General features: G+C 39.0%; 2 protein-coding genes across 2 annotated transcripts; one reads left to right on the top strand and one right to left on the bottom strand.

The window, feature by feature from the left end:
* Positions 1-889: 889 nt before the first annotated feature.
* On the bottom strand, positions 890-10,283 carry LOC106962400 (N(G),N(G)-dimethylarginine dimethylaminohydrolase 1). The gene is made up of 2 exons (XM_015056806.1): positions 10,013-10,283; positions 890-4,061 (listed from the first exon to the last, which is right to left on the bottom strand). Exon 2 carries the CDS (start codon positions 4,013-4,015, stop codon positions 3,701-3,703), a length of 315 nt encoding a protein of 104 aa, XP_014912292.1. The 5' UTR covers positions 4,016-4,061; positions 10,013-10,283; the 3' UTR covers positions 890-3,700.
* An 819-nt stretch (positions 10,284-11,102) lies between these two features.
* On the top strand, positions 11,103-13,877 carry ccn1 (cellular communication network factor 1). The gene is made up of 5 exons (XM_015056805.1): positions 11,103-11,441; positions 11,588-11,816; positions 12,096-12,440; positions 12,545-12,747; positions 12,868-13,877. The coding sequence occupies exons 1-5, from the start codon at positions 11,118-11,120 to the stop codon at positions 13,168-13,170; spliced, it is 1,404 nt and encodes a 467-aa protein (XP_014912291.1). The 5' UTR covers positions 11,103-11,117; the 3' UTR covers positions 13,171-13,877.
* The last annotated feature ends 7,696 nt before the right edge of the window (positions 13,878-21,573 follow it).

Raw genomic sequence — 21,573 nt, 5'->3', positions numbered from 1 at the left:
GGGTCAGAAATAAATGGCTTGGAGGCTGCAGCTAATGCCGGGTTCACATCGTGTGGTTATCAGCCGTCTAAAAAGAAATGAATAAATGATCTGGTTGTGATCGTACGCCGAGGTCGTCAGGGTGACAAAAATACTGACTGCTTTATTGAGCACTCTCATAACCAAAGACCAACAACCAACATCAATCAGTATCAGAAATGTTCTGTAAAAGCCACTGCCACTGACAGACATCTGATTATTGTCCACTTTTTAAACCCTGAGTGTCCACTGCTGTCTACTGTTCCTCAGCCATCTCTCCCTCTTGCATTTATCAAGTTGACTAACATCCTAAACTTTCAGTACTTTTGCTGTTGGACTCGTATCTCTGTTGGGTCTGTCTGTCATGATGCAGTTGCAGCAAAAACAAATAAAAAATCCAAACATGAAGTCTTGTTTCTTCTGTAGCACAACAGATGTTACTGCTGATATTTTATGAAATAGAGTTAACATAGTGTGACATATTATAGTCCATAGCAAAACAAATACCGCTGTTGGTTCAAGCAAAGCTTTACATTTACTTACATTGTTTTAAGTAATCATTCTGACTACATATATTTCTGCTGATTCACCTAAAGCAGCTGGGCTGTTAGCATTTTGTGAATAAGTCTGTCGCAGTAATCAAGGAATTAATGAATCACCTGATAAATTAAAATGACCTCAATAATTTCCATTTGCATGATTTATCATTTTTCTCTTTTTCCAGAGCTGCAGGACAAAAGTCTTCAGTCTAGTGCGCTGCTCTCAACTACCTCTTTGTTTCAGACAATTTTGTTTATAATTCATCATATTTGATGTTTCTGTTGCTTTGTTTATTTATTTTGGACATTTTAAAATAATTTTCCAGTTCCAGAGTTAAATATTGACTGGAATTTAAAGTTTACAGATCTTTGTTAATGTGTTCCTGCATTAAAAAGCCATTAACATTATATTGTTTGAAAATTGTCTCAAAACAACAGTATCATCCTTTATCGTAATCATTTCTGGGACAATTTCTAGCAAAATTCATTATGGTGACAAGGCCTATTTTATGAATGTGAACATCTTGGGACATAAGCAACCCCCTTCGGATATTGACAAATCAACCACTGTACACTGTACAGGAAGGACTGGGGCATCTTCTTGCATATTAAAAATAACCTAATACTGTTAAACCTCTGAAGAAAAAGTAGTTAAAGACCCGAACAAAAGACTAGATGGAAAGTGCAGAGTGGATCTTGTACTCTTGCGTAATCAGTTGGTAGTTTCCTCATGCAGGCGTTGATAATATGAGCACATATCATTGCTGAACATGCCTGCTCTAGTGGTTTACATGTTGGCTTTGAAAGAAGCTCAGTTTTACAGCTCATCATTGATCTTTTTTACAAAGGCCTTGAGTTTCCCTCAGTGGGATACTCAGGGCTGTACCAGCCTCAGGTTAACTTCTGTCTCTTATCCTGCCTTAACCCTGACATACAGGCACGTCAAATTCAGCTTCAAACTGTTTTATTAGGTGAATATGACCATGTTGGATACGCACCCAATATCTTTCATTATTTTCCAGACACATTTTTTGTCACAATAACTAAACATTATTCAAATCAAGACAATAATTTCTACCCTAAAAGGTACAGAAAAAGCAAGTCATGGCAGATTTTATTTTCAACATGCATTCAAGATGATCGTTGCTCCAACGCCTGAGAACATGCTGTGGCTCTACACCTTTATTTAATGGCACATCATAAAAAATCTATAATTTATCAGCTCTATTAAGGAATTGATGGTCTTGCAATTCCAAGAACAGAGGGAGGAAATATCTTAATACATCAAGTAAGTCATTAAGTTCCTTTGAAGTGACTTTGGGATGTAGTTAGATGAAAATACATTAAGCTGATTTTGGGGGTTGAAAAGTCCCAAAACAACTCAATGCATTTTTTTTACTTAGACAAACACCTTGGTTCCTATGTCAATAGTCCCACAAATAACGTCTGCTCTCAAGATCAAAGCAAGGAGATAATTTATCTCTTTGCAGGATCTGGGCAAAGTTCATAATTTCATTTGAAGAACACAAAGCCAAGCTGTTGACAATGATTAATAAAAAAAAAGTCTGTTTTTCATGAAACCTTGTAACGTACCGACTCCAAGCAATGTGTCTGCACATGTTCAGACACAGCTGTGTCCTAATCCCATGTGAAGAACAAGTACAGGCAGTCCTAAACACTGCACTGCTTATCTAAACTGGGAACTGGCCACAGCAAGAAATGGAGACAAGCCTTGGAATACGGTGGAGTTAAAGTCGTGAGCAACTGAAATGTTAAAACCCATCACAAATGGTTAAGGGTAATCCTGACAGAGCTTGGATGCATCGCTGCAAAGCAAACATGCATGTGCTTTAAATGGCCGCCAAACACTTTATATGAAAGCATAACCTATCATTGATCACCGAAATGCATAATCTCAATTCCAGGCTAAAAGCCTTCATGTTCACTTTAATGCAAAAATTCATTTGCAACCATACCAGCACATTAAGCAGCTAACTTTGTTTTATCTCCCAGTGATATTTAAAACACCATGTGTGCAGAAATAAGTGTAAAATATTAATTTTGCTAAATTGCACTTGTGATTTGCACAAGCATGTGTTCTGCCATTATATATGCCCCTGGCTTGCTATGCTTCCTGCCTACTGCAATAACGGTAAGTAACCAAGCCAGTGCACAAAAAGCATGCACATATTATTATGAGTGTTGACAGTGTACATTCATATGCAGTGCAAACCAAACTGGCATCATGTGCGTCATATGTGAAACGCGGCGGGGCTGAGGGTGGCTGCACTGAGCTTTCTGATCAATATCTGTGCCGTCAGTGAGGCTGGAGGACCATTATCACCAGTGAGCCAAGCAAAGTGTCTCTGATGTGGAATGACAGGGAGCTTTCACAGAATCTGTCCTACCATTCCCCTCATTGGCAAACACTCACACATGAATACCCCACACTGCAGCTTCCCCTCACTAGGCAACCATGTGCAGTCACACAATGTATTTATTTGTTTCCTTTGTTTTCCAGTCATTTCATTTTTTTTTTTTTTTTTTTTTTACATTTTTCCGGAGACGCTGTGTTTCGCTCAAAGCTGTGTGTTCCAACTTAGGTCAAATTTTGTAAGTTATGAGGCAACACTGCACTGGATGCCTTGAAATGCAAAGTATCTACAATAAAAGAAAGCAAACACTGTGAACTTGCAATCAATTAGAAATAAAATATACATAAAAAAATACATTAACACCCAATACAAAATTTTATATGACTGTTTGATATGGATGTTGTCTTGCAAAGTTATCAATACACCCTCATATTAACAGACTGCACATACTGGTTATTTATCGTTGTTTTATATCTATAACTGAGGATGTTGTGCACAGATTTGCACACTGTATAGAGATAAAGGGTTTAGTTCATATTTAACTATGTCATCATCATCACACATGGGCGCTTTATGTGTTGAGTAATCTGCTCTAATGTTGGTCACCTGGATGTTTTGTCAGTGCATCATTCAGCTTCCTGTGCATCCCTGAAACATATTAATTGCATCCCAACTGGCAACAAGGAGAGGAGGGATTAAGCAAACCCATCCAAGCCCATATCAAACTTTTTTTTTTTTTTTTAATTGTATTATTTTGGGCATGTTGAATCATACTGACACATCCCTTACCTCTCTCCTCCTGCTCTCCGCCCCGGGTCTGGTGATGAGCGCCGTCTCGCCGCACACCACTGCCGCGTCCTCCACGAACACGCAGTCCGGGAGCGACTCGTCCGCGGGCAGCTCCACCACCCCCAGCCCGAGCCTCGTCCGCAACACCTCGACGTACGCCTCGTGTTCCGTCCGCGCCCTTGTCAGGTCCACCTCCGCCTGGCTGGTCCTGAGCGCCTCTTTGGCCAGGGACGCGGGGATTCCCCGGACAACCGCATGGGTGTAGTGACCAAAACCTGCCATCAAACCAGCCATGTTTTCGCTTTCCTCTTTTTCTCTCTCTTTCTTGGCACGCACAAATCTGGGGGGAAAGGATTGGAAAAAAACCCACCCTAAGAGACAATTCAGCGAATGAATAAGAAAAAAAAATGCCACCCTGTTGACGCAATGCTGCCTGTCTTGCTTATTTTCTGTCAGTTTGTTGGGTTTTTATTCTTTATTTACAACAGCCTGCAACACACAGTGTCAGTCAGCCGAGCTCCAGTCTCTGGGCGAGCGACAGCTTTCGGTGACGCGCGCCGATCATCACGTGTAGCGCTACGAGGCTGTCAGCCCTCAGAGGCGATCAGGCCAACAAGTGACAGAAACACACAAAGCTGATGGATTAATCAGTTTCACACTGTCTCAGCACAGCAGAGCCTTCAAATCAAAGGACTGCTGGAGTAAAAAGCCTTTCTTTTTTTCTTTTTCTTTTTCCAAATTGTCCCTGTGTCAGTGTGTGGTATTACCCACAACCAGTGTCTTACTGTTAACATATTTACAAAAATGAAGTAGTTTGTGAAATGAATAATTACTTTTGTTTTAATTATTTGCAAAAAGAAAATATGCAACGTTAACCAAGCTTTACCAGGTAGTCAAACAGTAACTCTTGGAAATGAACAAAGAAGCAGAGCTGTAACTTAGCCCAAATATCTTTATACCAGGATTTGTAATCTTTTAAATACATCAACTTGTTTCTTCTGACTGACGTTTCAGGATTATTTAGATTGCCACGGCCAAAGTCCTGATTTGAATCGAACTCAGATTCTCTGGAGAGAGTTAAAGATTAGGGTGATGACACAGAGGCCTCAAGCCTTAAAGATTTTTGGACTTGTGGTCAACATACTAAAAAGAAACATACAAAATCCTGGTCCTGGTCCTTTAATTGCTGCAACACAATTAAGGATTTTTCTGTTGATTATCCAGAAGGATTAAAAAAAAGATCCCAAAAAATAAAAAATCAAACTCTCCCCTTGTTTTTAATGACATTTTTTAAATCCTTATTGTCTTTTTACATTGTTTAGTTATCTTCTGAGAGATGCCTAAAGTTTGTTTCTGATAAGAAACAAACATATCAGCCATGAGGTTTATTTGTTCCTTATCAGAAACAAGCTTTTTGTTTTATTTTGTCATCTTAATCACTTCAGTGTAAATTACTGTGCAATGTTACACATATTTGTAAAGTAGAAACAATCAATAAAAAATCTATAAAAATGTGGATTCATGTGTATTTATTGTGCTTTACTCTGATAGTCTTAATAATGTGGGGAAAAAAAGTAGAACTTTTCAATGAGGGCCTTAGAGGTGTTGGGGAAAATCAGAGAACACACAGTGACATCAAGACCAAGAAAAATCTCAAACAGGTCTGGGGTAAAGTTGTCAAGAAGCATTAGGTCATAAAACAATTTCCCAAGCTTTTATTATCTCACCATCCATCCATCATACAAAAATGTAAAAAGTATAGGACAACTGAAAACCGACCAGATAAATGGACTAGCAAGGAGAACATTATTTGGAGAAGCCACCTAGAGGCCAATGGTCACTGCAGGAGCTGCTGAAATGCTCCGCTCAGGTGGTCAGATCTCTTATTAGGACGACTATTTGGCATCAAAGGAATTGTTGGAAACAAGCCACAATAAGTCCCATTTTAATAAGAGGTCTTGTCTACAGCAACTAGAGCCAAAATGACACGTTTAGGCCTAGAAACACTGGACACCACCCTTTAAGACACCATTCTCAGTTTGAAATCAGGTGGTGGCAGCATCATGCTGTGGAGATTCTTTTGTTCAGTAGTTTGGCTGAACTTGGTCAGAGTTGATGGGAAGATGGATCAAGCTATTTCAACTCCTGAACAATACCTACATAAAGTATAACAACTACAATAACCTTAATGAGGTGAACCTCATTAAGGTGGAGGTTCACCTTAATGAAGTTGTTAATATAAAAGTTACATTTATCTTTAAAAAATGAATGACAACATCCACATGCATATCAACATAAAACAAGAAGTGCAAGTGCTAGAAAAACAAAAGTATTCTTACTTGATTTCTGCAGCACTGATTTTCATTATTCCAGCCATGTTCAATAAAATGCTTTTCAAAAGCAAGAAGATAAGAGCACAGCGCCATTCTTCAACCCAATGTTTAAAAGCTTTGCTCTTGGCAGACTTCAAGCAAAAAACACACACAAACTTCAAGGGCAAAGAATATCAAAAGGGGCTTTCTGCTTGTGTGAAGTGTAGGGCAAGTATGGGAGGAATGGCGGGCGGGTGGGGGCGGCTATTCCCTACAGTGCCATCTAAGGAAGGTTCTGGGCCTGGCGAAGCCGTCTGAATGGATGGAATGTTTTGTTCAGACGTCCCAGAAACACTTTTTTTCCACCGCAAGATCTCGGTTTGTCTTTTCTTGTTCCAGATTCACTCAATTATCCTCAACTGCGCTAAACATTCCAGCACATTCTGAGGAGCCCCACATTCCATTTTCCACTCCAGCCAGGATCGCCAAACACTGCCCACCCTGTTCCCAATACCAGCACCTGCCCCCTGCTCAGCCCCCCCTTCTTTTCCATCATTCTTGGTTCTGAATGGATAATGCTTAAGTTTTTCCCCCCCTTTGAACAGAAGTGAGTTTTCTTATACTTTTATTCCTCCATAACAGAGGATGGAGGGCTGATGGAGGGTGTGTTCATTTTAAATCCTTTGCATCGTTTATTACTTTCCAGAAGACAGACGAGCTTTAAGATGTTATTAAACATCTTAATAACATCTAAGATGTTATTAGACAGAAAAACGTTATTCTGTCTAAATTTTCATCAAACTCCAATCCAGTTTTGACATACAAGTAACACAACACAAATCAATCATTTTCAATGATTGCGCCAGAGCAACTGGGAAATAAATCAATATCCAATTAACATCCGTCCTACTTTATGAAAACACGTTTAAAGTCTTGTTACTATTAAAGTTGTTCTGCCACCAAAAGCTGTCAAGAATAAAATCAGGTGAATTAGAGGTTCTGATTTATCAGTGCCTTAAGATAAAATGCAAAGAACAAAAATTTGAGTTTCCCTCTTTGATTGACACAACAATTGTAAACGTTTTAATTTTTTTGTTGTTTTTTCAGCTGAGAAATGCAAAAAAGTTGAAGGGATATGAATTATTTTGCAAGGTGGTGGCTTACTTACAAGGTGTGGATTTGTTAATGTTAGGGGCCAATCTGCTCGAGTTCTTGACAAATGGAAAGCATCACTATGATGCTGAATTTTAGTATTTAGCATCACAGCTGACAGCACACATTCCTCACAGTGGGGCAATATGTGCTTTCCACACTGAAGCAAACCTGTCACTAAAGACTGAACAGGATTGTTCAATGCTGCAAACCTCATCTGGCACATTTTTTTAAAAGAATTACAGTAGTGATGGTGGTTTGAGTGAAGCAACATTTAAAATTTGCTTATTTTGTGACAGGGAACATTTTAGCAGTACCATATGTCAGGAGGGTACAGTAACTTAAACACACCCAAACATGATTTCATTTTCTTTTGTACATCTAAGCAGAAAATTTGGACCTGTCACATTAGGAATGCGTAAGAATTTAATTTTTTAAAATGTCAACAATTTGGCAAAGCATATAGTAAGAAATGGTGGGAAAAGTGAATTTTTGCTGCTTTAAACTCCACCAACGTGATAAAAGAAGAAAACATAAATAATATACGCTAGACGGTATTATGATTCAATGTTTTATTAAGCTGTTTTGGTTTTATTTGCTCCTGTAATTTATATTTTCTGTCAGCTTTTTAAAAATCTAATTCTATTTCTTTGAGAAGCACAAAACTTTCTACTTCACTTATTCCCACACCTGCCTTTTGTTAGGGACCAGACATCCTTTGTCATCCCACAAAGAGTGTTCCTGAGGTAGGCAGGGTTGCACCAGGAACCAGGAAGCCTTAATGATTCCTGGTTTTCCAATCATGTGACTGATATTAGAGCTATAAGACAAAAATGTTGCCATAATTAATAAGCAGAGAAAACTGACCTGACCCGCAGGCATGATTAAAGCTGTGCATGAGCAGCTATCTCTGGGAGTTTATATTTGGTTACTGCCTGTACAATCAGCTGTAAAATGATAAAAAGAAACCCAGATTGCTCTGACAGGATATGCATCTGATCTGACCTGCAGACATCGCACTCTTTACTCCACTTTCTGGGGAAATACCCATTCTTTTCACTTCTCGGAGATTTTTATGCCTATTTTTCACTGATTATTTTGGCAGTCAGTCAGGGTATGTTATGCTTTTGTAATAAAGCTCATTATCTGCTCTCTGTCATCTCAGTGCCACACAGCCATATGACAAGGTAACACATGTATTGTGTAATATGTTTTTGTAAATAGTCTTTCATTTGTTACTGGTATTTATTGTTGAAGTAATCAGTTTTTGTGGCCCCTGTAAAAATAAGATATCAACAGGGATCGTCTTGGATTACATCTTAATCCTTTCCTGTGAAACTGTATCATAAACAGATTCGGTAAAAATGCTCTGTACACATTAACTTCTGCCTTCTGTCAGTGTTTAAAGATCTGCGTTTCTTCAGTGCTTGACTCTGCTTTGATTGTTGGATTCACTCTGGCAGCCATTCTTAAGAGAGCCGACCATAATTTTTTGGACTTCCGGCTGTTCCATGTCCTGACACTGAAAGGAAGTGTTGCTCATGCACAAAGTATTCTGCTTATGATATTTAATCCTGAAAACGCCACAGTGGAATCTATTGTCCAAACAAGTGACACCGTCCTGTTCTGTTTCTCTGAACGTAGAGACCAGCGGGCTGCTGGCCACAGACTTCCTCAGCATTGATTATGAGAACTGCTGTCTTCTGAACTATGGGATGTGACAACAGGTTTCCATTACACTGAGATACAAGGAGTCATGCAACATCTTGGATTGGGATGAAGAGTGAATTTTCTTAAATGTCTCCTTTGGAGACAGAGAAACTGCAGGGGTAGGCACATTGAAGAACATTTAGAAATATGTAAAGATGGTCTCTATGGTGTAATGTATAAGTTATGAAGGTTCTCAAAAAGCCTGAATGGAAACTATTTTGCAAGTGGGACAAAGAAACACACGTTGGCCTTCTGGGATGTTTCCTGAATGTTATTTTTCCTTTGACGTACAATGAAAACACTGTTTCCTGTCACATTAACAAAGGGCCAGAAGCACAAACATAAACTCATTCACGCCTCTTAAAATGTTTTCCTATTTTGTCACATGAAGAAGCAGGTCAAAGTTGTAGGAAAGACCAAACAACCTCAACATAAGTTGATTCAGAAAGACACCCTGTTTGAAATTCGCCTCTCACTTCACAATTATGAAATACTTTGCTGGTCCAACTTGGACTTGGACTATATATATATATATATATATATATATATATATATATATATATATATATATATATATATATATATATATATATATATATATCAGGAGTATCTACTTTTGCAAAGTGCTGTGAAATACTTTGCATAACAACTGCGTTACATTCCAGGACAGCACACATGTGCTCCAAAAGACACACCCCCTGCCCTAACGGACTGCGTACACACACACACACACACACACACTCACACACTCGCTCACTCATAAGGCTGTTCATTGAGTGCAAACAGACATCAGCAGAGGGTTTACAGTGGAACCACGAAGATATGCCCTGCGAGACCTAAAATAAAAAACACATCATCCTCCAAACTCATCCCGTCACATCACCATCTAGTGTCCTCATCTGGAAGTATGAAAAGTGAAAGGAAACGAAAATCCAGCCGAAGACATTCTGCGCAGAGGGGGGAAGGTTTCAATACTTTATTTTAACAAGTCAAGATAGTATTGAATAATATTTCCTTTTGATGAATTCTTTTTGAAAAAAGATCAGTGCCAAATATTGAACAGAGTATTAAAAAAAAAAAATAAATCTAACAAACAAAAAACCAAATCCAAACTCACCAGTGAGGTTCATCAGCCGTCTTGGTCGGAGCGGCATTTGAAGTAATTTAAAACAAATATAAAAGACTATATCAAGATAGAAATGGTAAGAGTTTATATTCTTTATAAACATTTTGGGAGTCTAGCAGCTGTTTAAAGCATCAAATTGTTGCGTCTTTACGCACAACTTCCCCATCTGGTTCAAAACTATCAATAAATCGGAATCGTTTCATGTAGCAGGGTCTTACTGAAACCCCCGAGGTAAAAGGTAGGCAGTATTTTTCTGTACTCCTCACCACCAACATCATGTGGAAAGATATGGACACACAAAAGGACCAGATTTCTTCCCCACCCAGCAAAAAGTGGACAGTTTGTGTGAAAAGTCAGGAGAACCAAGGAATGAGGGCAAAAAAAAAAAAAAAAAGAATCCCCCTGCGTGGGGAACATATTTTACCAGCATTTAGCTGTCAGGAATGCCGGCCAAAGAGGGAGAAATATGTTAATAATGTAGGCTACTGCCATACCAAATATGGCAATATTGTTACGTCTGAGCTCTTGGTGCGCATCTGGAAACGCTTAGACTTCTCTGAATAAAAGCACCGGAGAGCCAGAAATAGACGCTGTTAAACGTATTTCTGCCTACACCTTTAACACTAACACAGAGAAAAACACCCTTTTCACTTTAGACATGGTTTGCAACATCTGATAAAGATGAACGGATTCGATCTGCATAAGCCATACCACGGGATTAATCTCCAATAGTGGCCAAATTAAAGTGAAACTAACACTTTTTTTCACCCAGCTGCAGATTTGTTTAGATTTGAGTGGCACTTGTGTATATTATTTCATAACGTCGTGTTTTTTTTTTTTCTTAATTTAGAGAACTAAATAAAAATATCAAAGTTTCACAGGGTACATGCTCGGAAGTACCTTAGGTCATCTGTTTGAGAAGAAAAGTGCCGAGTTGATAGACGTCAAAAGCAAAAAGAGGAAGAAAATGAAAGAGAAGATAAACAAGTTGAGAAAATATGGAAAATAGTATTCAGATGGGATCCAAGAGGAGGGGGAATCTATCTGAACAAGAAAAAAAGAGAAAGGTATAGACAGGGTGGAGCTTAGGTCTTGGATGGAAAATGCGCCGAGAAACATTCCTGGCATAGTTTGGCCGACTTTCAGCGGGGACGACGTCAGCTTCCCGGGAACCGATATAAGCGCGGAGGTGGCCAGACTTCAGCAGACAGCAACTGCTTTACTGAGAGCCTCATCTGCTCTAAACGAGCCTCTAACTCTACAAAGACTCCCAGCAAACAAGAGAGACAAACGACCAAGACAGGGAATACTACCGGGCGCAGACTTTTCACAAGGATTCTTCTTTACGCGCAAAGGAAATTTGTCCAAGATGCTGATGTCTACCATCTCTACTTTTTTCTTCCTCGTGAGCCTTCACGTGGTGAGTTTTTATTCGTTATTTTCATTTTAACAGATACTGTTCAGTTATTATGTTTGAGAAAAGAACATCTTGTTCTTTCCTTTGGATTTGAGGTCAAGATTTAAAGTCTAAATCAAGATTTTTTTTTTTTTCTGTCAACCGCACAGGTCCTCTCCTCATCCTCCTCTTGCCCCTCCATGTGTGACTGTCCCTCGGAGATGCCCAAATGCGCGCCCGGCGTGAGTGTGGTCCTGGACGGCTGCGGGTGCTGCAAGGTCTGCGCCAGGCAGCTGAATGAGGACTGCAGTCTGACCGAGCCCTGTGATCACACCAAAGGGCTGGAGTGTAACTTTGGGGCCAGTTTTGCTGCTGCTACAACTCGAGGCATCTGTCGTGGTATGTATTCAGACTACACTTTCTCTTTGAATTAGCCTGCAGTCTGTTTTCCCCTCTCTGTAAAAGAGAGGAGTAGGAGCTTGGTGATTTCAACACTATGGAATGCAAGTAGTCTAAACCTCAAAGCCCACTGAGGAGGGAGACTCCTCAGGCAGCCTGAATAATTTCTCAGTTGAACTGATCCTTATCTGGCAGCCATGTGACGGCTTTAGCAGACATCTTTGAGAAGAGCAGGAAAGAATAACATTCCTTTATTTCTGTTTTTTTCCCCTCTTACAGCCAAATCAGAGGGCAGACCCTGTGAGTACAACAGCAGGATCTACCAGAATGGAGAGAGCTTCCAGCCCAACTGTAAACATCAATGCACATGCATTGATGGAGCAGTGGGATGCGTCCCGCTTTGTCCACAAGAGCTCTCCCTGCCCAACCTGGGCTGTGCCAATCCCAGGCTGGTGAAAGTTGCTGGCCAGTGCTGTGAAGAGTGGGTGTGCGATGATGGCAAGGAGACAGACATCTTAGAAAAGATCTTTGGCAAAGACATGCTGAGTGAAGAGCTGGAGAGAGACCTCACCAAGAAGAATGAGCTCATTGAAATTTTCAAAGGAGGACTCAAGTCCCTACCTGGTAAGAAATATTTCAGTCTATCTTTTCTGAACAGTTGTTGGTTCTAGCTTAACATTTGAAGCATATAATGATTTGCTAATTTGGTTCACTTCTTTTGTTCTCAGCATTCAGAGCAGAGCCTGAAGTCCACAGGTTTGACAGTCAAAAGTGCATTGTCCAAACCACACCTTGGTCGCATTGCTCCAAGAGCTGTGGAACCGGCATCTCCACCAGAGTCACCAACAACAACAGCGAGTGCAAGCTGGTCAAAGAGTCACGGATCTGTGAAGTGCGCCCATGCACTCAGTCACCTTACTCCAGTCTGAAGGTAAGCTTGAGCCGACTACAGCTGAATGATATAGAAATGTGCATGAAACAGAAAAAGATCTTACTGCTGGTTCTGCGCACACAACTGATCTCCATCTATTTTGTTCTCTTCCCTCTGCAGAAAGGAAAGAAGTGCAGCAGAACCAAGAAGTCCAGCCAGCCAGTGAAGTTCAACTATGCTGGTTGTTCCAGCTTGAAGAAGTACCGGCCCAGATACTGCGGGGCCTGCGTGGATGGTCGCTGCTGCAGTCCTCACGACACCAGAACCATCCGCGTCAAGTTCCGCTGTGAGGACGGCGAGACCTTCCACAAGAACGTCATGATGATCGAGTCCTGCAAGTGCACTTACAACTGTCCACATGCTAATGAAGCCTCCTACCCTTTCTACCGCCTCTTCAATGACATCCACAAATTCAGAGACTGATTGGTGAAGAGGATCCAAACCCTTCAGTGAGAAATAGATCAGCTGCATCATTGGCAGCCAATGGCAGTCTAGATGACTGCAGGGGTGAAGGCAGACCATCAGCCACCATCTTCTTGTTGTAACTAGATTCCCAAGGAATTGTGGACTTACATCATGAGGACTTAATGAAGTGCACTGTTTGCTGTGACTACATCAGCATTCTTAACATGAATTGCTTCATATTATTGGAGCTTTGAAAGTAGCTTCGTCATGGAGCAGGTTGTAATTACTAATTGTACATTTACACTAGTTGCTGATATCAATTCACTGTGTATATTTTGATCCTTTCTCCAACATGACCCAGTCTGTAGACTTGTGTGTGTATATGTTGATATGCACATGCGCAATTTCAATTAGCATACCATGGTATATCTTAAAGAACAAGACAACGAAATGTAACTTGGCGACTTGTCTAACAGGCGTGTAGTTTCATTCCTTCCTGACGTGGGCATTATTGTTCATGTTTTGTGGCAGCTATTGATGTCCCTTCATGAAAAAAGACAAAGCGAAACATGTCAAAGGATGAATGTTTTTATTATTGTTATTAATATTATTTATCTAATAAATGTAGCTACTTTATTTGGATATTAGGTGTAATACTGGAATAAATTTGTAAAATGATTTAATTTTATATGCAACAATAAAACTGATTTATTTATGAAATATTACACATGCCTCCTTTGGTTTGTTGAAAGTTTGCTGTAGGATGGTACAAACCTTCCACGCCACCCCTTCAAAAAACAAAACCACAATGCTCGCGGGTGCAGAAGTGGGGGAGGATATCCAAAGAGGAACTTCTCAAGTTATGTCATTCTGTAAGGATTCTCAGGCAGACAATGAGCAGGGTCACTGTGTCTTTATATAGCCAAACCTCAGAGTCTCCCTCCACTGACTTTCTGTGCTTTGGAATGCCATTCTGCAGAGAGCTAGCTTGCTTTCACTTGATCTGCCCAAGCCATTCACTTGACTGATTCTGAGAAGGGTTCAGAGGGAGATTAAGTCCATGGGTAGCAATGAGTGCAGTAGTATGCCAAGAATCTTAAGTGCTGCTCTCAATGTGCTGGGATTAGACACCATGCAACATGGACAAAGACTATAATTGTGTACAATAGCCTGTATCTAATGAATGCATTCCATGTTTTTTTTTCTTCTCACACATAGCAGCGTAGTGCTACCAAATTGACCCAATTCATTAGTAGCTGCCTTTAGACATGAGTTAGCTTCATTGGTCTTTAGAAGCTCTTAAACTGCAGGGGTCTGCTAAACAGTTGTAAACAGCAGACAAGGCTCAAGTCTCCCTTTTGGCTTTGGGTCAGTTCACTCATTCATCTATTGGTACCCCGATTTGGTACCCACGTGCTGCTAGTCTATACCCATCCACGTGACCATTGCATATCAGTTTACTTCCTCCTGCTGTAAAGTATTTTCATGAGAGATGTAGAAAAATCTTAACTATATTTTGGTTTAACTGTCCTCATCCACATTTGGGCTTGTTGCCCCTTGATCAATCTGAAGTTACAGGAAGTAACCTGCTACTTGTACATATTTATTTATTGAAGGAGGAAAAACATCTCTTTACAATATACATTGATTATAGAAATTTTCTTTAAATTACTGTTTGTCAAAGCTAGCAGGAAATGTCACCCATTCCTTTCAGGTTTCAGATCAGCAGGCATTAGCAAAAACTATCATGAGGGCAAAACGAGGAGAAAACTAAAGATGGGGAGAAAATGGGATTGCTATGTGCTTATCTACTACCACAGCACTAGACATAACCTCACACTGGAGCAGTGTTCTTTATCATTTTATGGCCTCCAATATCCATGAAAACTGCATAATATAAACTTAATGATTAAAGAATACAACAACAAATCGCACAGAGGTGTTTTTATTTCTCCCCAGGTTTGATGTTTGTACCACTGCTGGGGTTTGAACTGGCGCACACACAGTACAGCTCAGGGGCAACGACAGTAAAGGGTTTCTTTTCAGACCCAGGTAGAGGGAGCGGCTCAGGAATGCAGCAGTGGCTCAGAAAGCAGACATCCTGATGGGCGGCAGATGTTGGAAAATATTTCAGAGCAACATGTTCACTTTAGCTGGGAAAATTTTCCAAATTCGCCAAACACTCCCAAGAACTCTCTTGTGTAAACCAAAAGCAATTCATCGCTCTGCGACAGCTAAGAACTTGTCTTGCTGACACTGTATGGCATCTTTGTTATCTTTCCTGCAAGGCTGCTGGCAGTAAATCTTGATCAAGTGTGTTTAATAAGAGGCTGAGCAGGGCATAGCCTTTGATTGAGCTGAATGCCTCACAGGATGTACCAGCTGAGGTTTTACAGATTGCTTACATGAAAGGCTTCTGAGGTTTACCTAATCACAAAGATGTGTGGCTGCCCCCCTCGCAGCCAGGGTTTACAGTCAAAACACTTTCAGGGTGCCCTGTTTTTGCTCTGTCGCTTCCTGCAGGAGGAACTTTCCATCTTGTCTCAGAGACTTTGCCAACTGTCGTCCTATCTGGTTATCAGCAATTCTGATAATGGACTGTGGGGCACTCAGTTATGTAATGGGATCTATAGGTTATGTGAGTGATGCTGCCTATCAACTGTAGCATTCCTTCATGGCAGGCCATCCTTCTGCATGTTCAGGGAGCCAAACAACTGGGTTTATTGCAAAGACAAAACTTCAAACAGAGCACAAATGTGAAAACTAACAGTTCTGGAAACACATAGGTGCTCCTGCAATTAACTAATTCCCCAACAACCTCATTCCTTAAACTATATATGTGTTTATATGACAAAGGCATTTGAGTTCAAGTTTCATCGAGAGCTACGTAATCTTGTGTGCAACCAGCAGCTAAGAGAACCGAGAGAGACCATTACAACATGCTGGATACTGCTAAAGGCTGATGTCAACAATTTTATAGTCCCCTAGACTATAACCTTCAGTTAATATTTACTGTTATACAGGCAGGAGGGAACGAGGGTTGGAAGGTAGTCACAAAACACAGAGGCAGCTTCTTGTTTCATAAAGTACCATCTGCTGGTCAAAAGTTGAAACAGCATTCTGTTTTTAAACTGTGCATTGTAAAACATCTGACATCAAGCAATCAGCTTCTGCGTCTTTAAAAATTAACCTTCACTTTTTAAAACTAAACAAATAAATGGAGTAAAGTTTTCACAGGATTTGTGAGAAAGTTGTTGCAATGAGCATGGGCACACAGAGACTTATGGATAGTGATGCAAGTCTTCTGTCACACCCATAGGATCTACAGCTGTAATTATGTAAAAAATATAACTGATGGGCAGCCTGGAAAGGGCAAATCTGTCCTCTCCTCCCAGGCTTTGGCCTGTTTGTGACTATAGTTAGATGACTACTTATTACTGCAGAAATTATTAGCTCAGACTCACTTATTGGGCGTCTTAAGAGGTGGACATCATCATTCAAGCTTTTGTTACTCTTTTTGTTGGCAGGCACAGGCACATCAGACAAGTCCAACAATAAAATATTAAAAACTGTAAAGGATAACTTTTTAGTGATTTGTTTTAATTAACAGGGTTAAACATTATTCATATACACTTCAGAAATCCACTTTAGAAACTTCACAGGTACATAACTGCTGACCAATACCTTAGTTACTATTCTTGTCTGAAATGGGTAAGAGTCATAGCTGGGAAATTTCTTCTCATCATTGATAGAGTTGACAAAGTCAGGTTTTCAAATTAAACAATAATTTGGCGCAATAATTAGTGTAGAAATTATCTGTGATGTACTTCAAGGTTCAGTTATATGACATTTTCTACTGATGTACAGTATATGTGGTTCCAATTTTTTTATGAAATGCCTTCGTCCATCAACTGCTTGACAACACTCAAACAGTGGTTACCTTGACAACTGTCCACAACTGTCCACAACTATATTCTGAGAGATGAGAAACCCAAATCATTGTTCCAGATCTTAAAATCATCTCTATTAAGTAGTATATTGGTGCCTCAGCATCCTGTGTCTTGCTGAGTCTAAGGAATATTTAGCTCCTAAGCATCACTCTTAACATTTTGTAAGAAACTCAATTTTTTTAGTTACAGATGATAGCAAATCACAGAATTTTGCTATTCAAGGAAAAAGTGGAGACTTCTGCACATTCTTCCATTTCATCATACACTAATGCAGTAATTGTATTTAAAAAAAAACAAAAAAGGGCTCCTTTATATGTGTAAAGTCACTGACATATGTAAATTGAAAAAAATAATAAAAATAATCAGAATAATGAGAAGAATATTGTTTGATTTTATCAGAGTACAATGTTATACTTTAAAATATTTGAAATACTGATAATATTTTGATGCAGTAGTTTCACTGCAATAGTTGTGCTGCTTTTATATGCAATGAAAGCTAAATTGAGCATTTAAATTTAAAAAGATGTTAAGACTTTTTTTTTTCTTATTTGCTTATCAACTGTAGCTGAGCATTTATCATCTTATCTTCCTTGTCAATCGACATAAAACAATATCTTAAGAGTATAAAGCTAAACTGATTTTGCTCCATGACTGTGAATCTGACATTTTATTACTCTTTTGCTTTTATTAAAACATGTCAAATACTGATCTAAGTCTCCAAATTCTCAACATAAACTCCACCAATTAAAGAAAAAATTACATTCTGCGTGAAAAACACGACCAGAGTTTTGTGTAATTGGTGAATTATAGCTCTGCAGCGAGAGGCTGGCAGCCTTTCTGCTTTGTTTTGGGCTCTTTAAATGCTAAAGAGCTCCATTTTGACTCTCCTTTTGAAGTCTTGAAAGTATTGAATTCATGACCATGAATGAACCTTTAGATGTGGGTGTAGATTAGTAAAATCCCTGCACTGCCAGAGTCAATCATGCACAACTCGCACTGTCAATCTCAGGCTCAGTCTTGCTTAGCCGACTTCAAAATGTTTGAATTTGCATAGTGAGAGAAGAACAGGATTTTGGGCAATCACTGTTTTTTGTTTTAATTTTCTCCAAGGGCAAGAACATACAAGCAAAAACCATGAGGATGACCGGCTATTTTAGTCTGGTGGTGCTACAAGTCAATCAACATGCAGAAGGTCTGTGTTTCCGAAACTGCTCATTATCTCGTTCTCTTCAGGGATGTTACTGAGGTGAAGATGTCAGTCTTCAAGAAAAACAGAGACCTAGCTTTAGAGTCTGAAACAACTATTTGTCTTCTGCACTTACTCTACTTATATGCAAGGTTTAAGAGCCACAAAGCCACCCAGAGAGTCAATGAAACAGCACAGGTTTTACAGCTTTATGTGAAAAACTGCTGGGATTTGAGTGATGATTCAATATTAAGCTATCCCTGTGCACAAGATGCTTCCTCCAAATTTGACATTCTCCAGATGGTTAGGCATAGTAGCTCACAAACAGATAAATCAGTGAGTGGATGGCTTTAAAACCCATTGGACCAACCTCAGTCAAAATGTCTTTCTCACTGAAAGAATCAGGATGAAAAAACGATCTAAAGGCGAAGTGAAAATTTTTAGCCAGCAAGGAGTTGTCAACAGCGATAAGAAAAAAATAAATGGGATGCATTTTGTGTATTTTTGCTTAGAGTGTATGATTGACATTGGGCAATGATAATGATCTGTGTGGGCTGAAGCATAGCTCTGGCATTTATTTATTGAGAGAAAAATCAAATTCATTCAAAGCTTTCAGATAGAAAGTCTATGTTTGATTCTGTTCGGAATCACACCGGGATAAACTCTGGACAGGTCAGCAGCAGACTGAAGCAGTGAAACATAGAGCACGAAGGGACAAAACCCCAAATGTACAAACAAACCATGTAAGATTCACACAGAAAGACTCCAGTCGAGACTTAACTCCAGGATCTTTTTCCTTTTAGGCAACAGTAGTAATCACTGTTCAGTCCTAATGTACAATGTCTGTCTTAAAATGAAAAGTGTTGAAAATGTACGTAACATTTTATCTACCTCAGCAATTCAACTGAAAAAAGTGAAACTCAGACACAATATTTCACACAGACTGATATATTTCAAGCATTTATTTCTGTTACATTTGAAGATCACAGAGTGTACAATAATGGGGATAACTTGACTGATAGTTGTAAATCAGTCATAAACAGGAAGACAAGCATTAAAAAGTCATTAGCAAAGATGCTGGAGGTACACACAGTGCTGGATTCATGCATATAAATAAAAAGTCAACAGGAAGGTAAAATTGTAGTAGAAAAAGGTGCACAAGCAATGAAAACTAAGGAAAATCCTAGTCTTCATGAAGCAAAGGGGTTTAGGAGACTTCCAGTCATTGTTTTAAGAGCCACCACACACAGACACATGCAGAACAAGAGCTACGACTGTCACAGTTCTTTTGTTAAGCCATTCCTGGACCAGGATTTTAGTTCCCAGCAAGACATGACAACTGTCCATATCTGACACATGTACTACAGGTCCCTTAAACATCTATCTGATTTACTTAATATTTCTATATTTGGCCATAATGCTTTAGTTTAAACATTGCTTCTCTTAAAATCCTTGTTTGTTTGTGATAGAATTATGTTGCAGTTTACATTGAAATATTTGTTTTTAAAGCTAACGTGTTTCTTCTGTTGCAAGGTAAATTTCTGGTACATTACTTCTGTCTGTTTCTTTTGCACTCACCACTTTAGATGCTGCAGCCAGAACAGGTGTATGGGCGGAACCGGCCCAGCATTTCCTGTTTAAATTGGAGTATGATGTCACTGATTGCATCACTGAGTACAACCAAATGGAGGGTTTTCTCTTTTGTATTCTATTTAAAGCAACCTTTTGACCGTTTAACATAACATTTTTAATTGAGTAGATTAGTGTAAAATTGATTAGTAACCTTATTCCTGCTTCTTTGTGACATATCTTCTAATGGTACAGACTAATGAAATGCAGGTGTGTTGCCAACTCTGTAAAACACCAGTAAGAATTTGGCTACTGTGACGCTATGATGTCAGAAAACCAAGATGGCAAAGAATAAGATTTACCAGGAGGAACATTGTACGGTCTGCTGATGCTGACTTCTTATCACCTTTCTTGACATTCTCACTATGCGACCTCACAGTTTCACTGTGTTTGATTGACCAGTAATGATATCCAAACTCCACATAGGATCTATGGAGTAATGTCAGCAATAAAACAAGACATTTTCAATAATGTAGACAAGTGAAAGGCTTGTTTTAAGGCACCTCTGATGTCTTCATGTCACACCACATGAACCTGGTAACTCATACAAGAGGAGCTCAGGTAAGTACTGAGTGAGTATATGGTACAGTATAAGGTCAAACTACTCAGTAAGTCCATATTTATCATTTAAAGATAATTGTTCTTATGTTCTAAAGCATAATACTCTAGTGGCCACTGGGCAAAATGTGTCTTTTCTAAAATAAGACTGAGACTCTGCCTAATGAGATGATGCCAACCAGCACATTATAATATTTCTTGGAGTGACAGTAAACAATATAAGGGCTCATTATCATTTACATCAGGCTAAATTTGAATAGTTTTTAAAACCTTAAAACGCTGCATGGACATTTTCCGTTTAGTTGTAAACCTTGTTCCCACACATTTACTGTGACTCTTAGTTTAGACTCATATTTGTGAAAATTGGGGATTAACCATTTTTTGGAAACTTTTTTTTTTTTACCCCTACTTAATTAAGCTATTGTTTAGGCCACCAAAGTAAATTCATACCCTCGTAGCTGCCTTTATAGCAACCCATTCTGCACACTGCGAAATTGTGCCTTAACCACCAAATTAAGGCAAATTAAGTGAAAACCAATTGCAGAAAGTTCAAAGCATAATTAAGTTAAACTCAGACATTATTTCCAACACTTACATAATCTAAATACTATAAACAGCTCTGGATTACTTTTAACAGCAAACAGAAACAAAAAAAGAAAATTGCATTTGTGTGGTCTCATTGAGTCATTTTATGGACACAGAAAGTTAAAAGATCTGATAAAATAAAGTGTGCAGTAATTCAGCTAAGTTGTAAAAAATGGAGAAACAGATGTACAGGCATCACAGATTAGAACATTATGCTTTCATCAGGCTGCTGATGTATGACATCAGTTTTTAAATAGATAAAAGTCACTTTTTACAGAAAATTTTTTGAAACTTGATAGACAACAAATTTTAAATATAATCCAATAAAATGTTTGTGAAGAAACTTTCTCATAAATAGCAGCTGATGCTGTGAGAACTGGTACAGGGCGATCTAAAACTGTTATAGCCGGGCTATTTGCAAAAAAAAAAAAAAAAAAAAAAAAAAAAAAAAAATTGCTTTAAAAAAATTTTTCTATAATATCTTTTTTTTTTTTTTTTTAAAACACAAAACCA

This window comes from Poecilia latipinna, unplaced genomic scaffold (assembly GCF_001443285.1).
Source record: "Poecilia latipinna isolate Pla-1442-1.1 unplaced genomic scaffold, P_latipinna-1.0 Scaffold1409, whole genome shotgun sequence".
NCBI classification, from domain to species: domain Eukaryota; kingdom Metazoa; phylum Chordata; class Actinopteri; order Cyprinodontiformes; family Poeciliidae; genus Poecilia; species Poecilia latipinna.
Note: the sequence above shows the minus strand (reverse complement) of the source record. Positions and strands in the feature narration are given on the sequence as shown.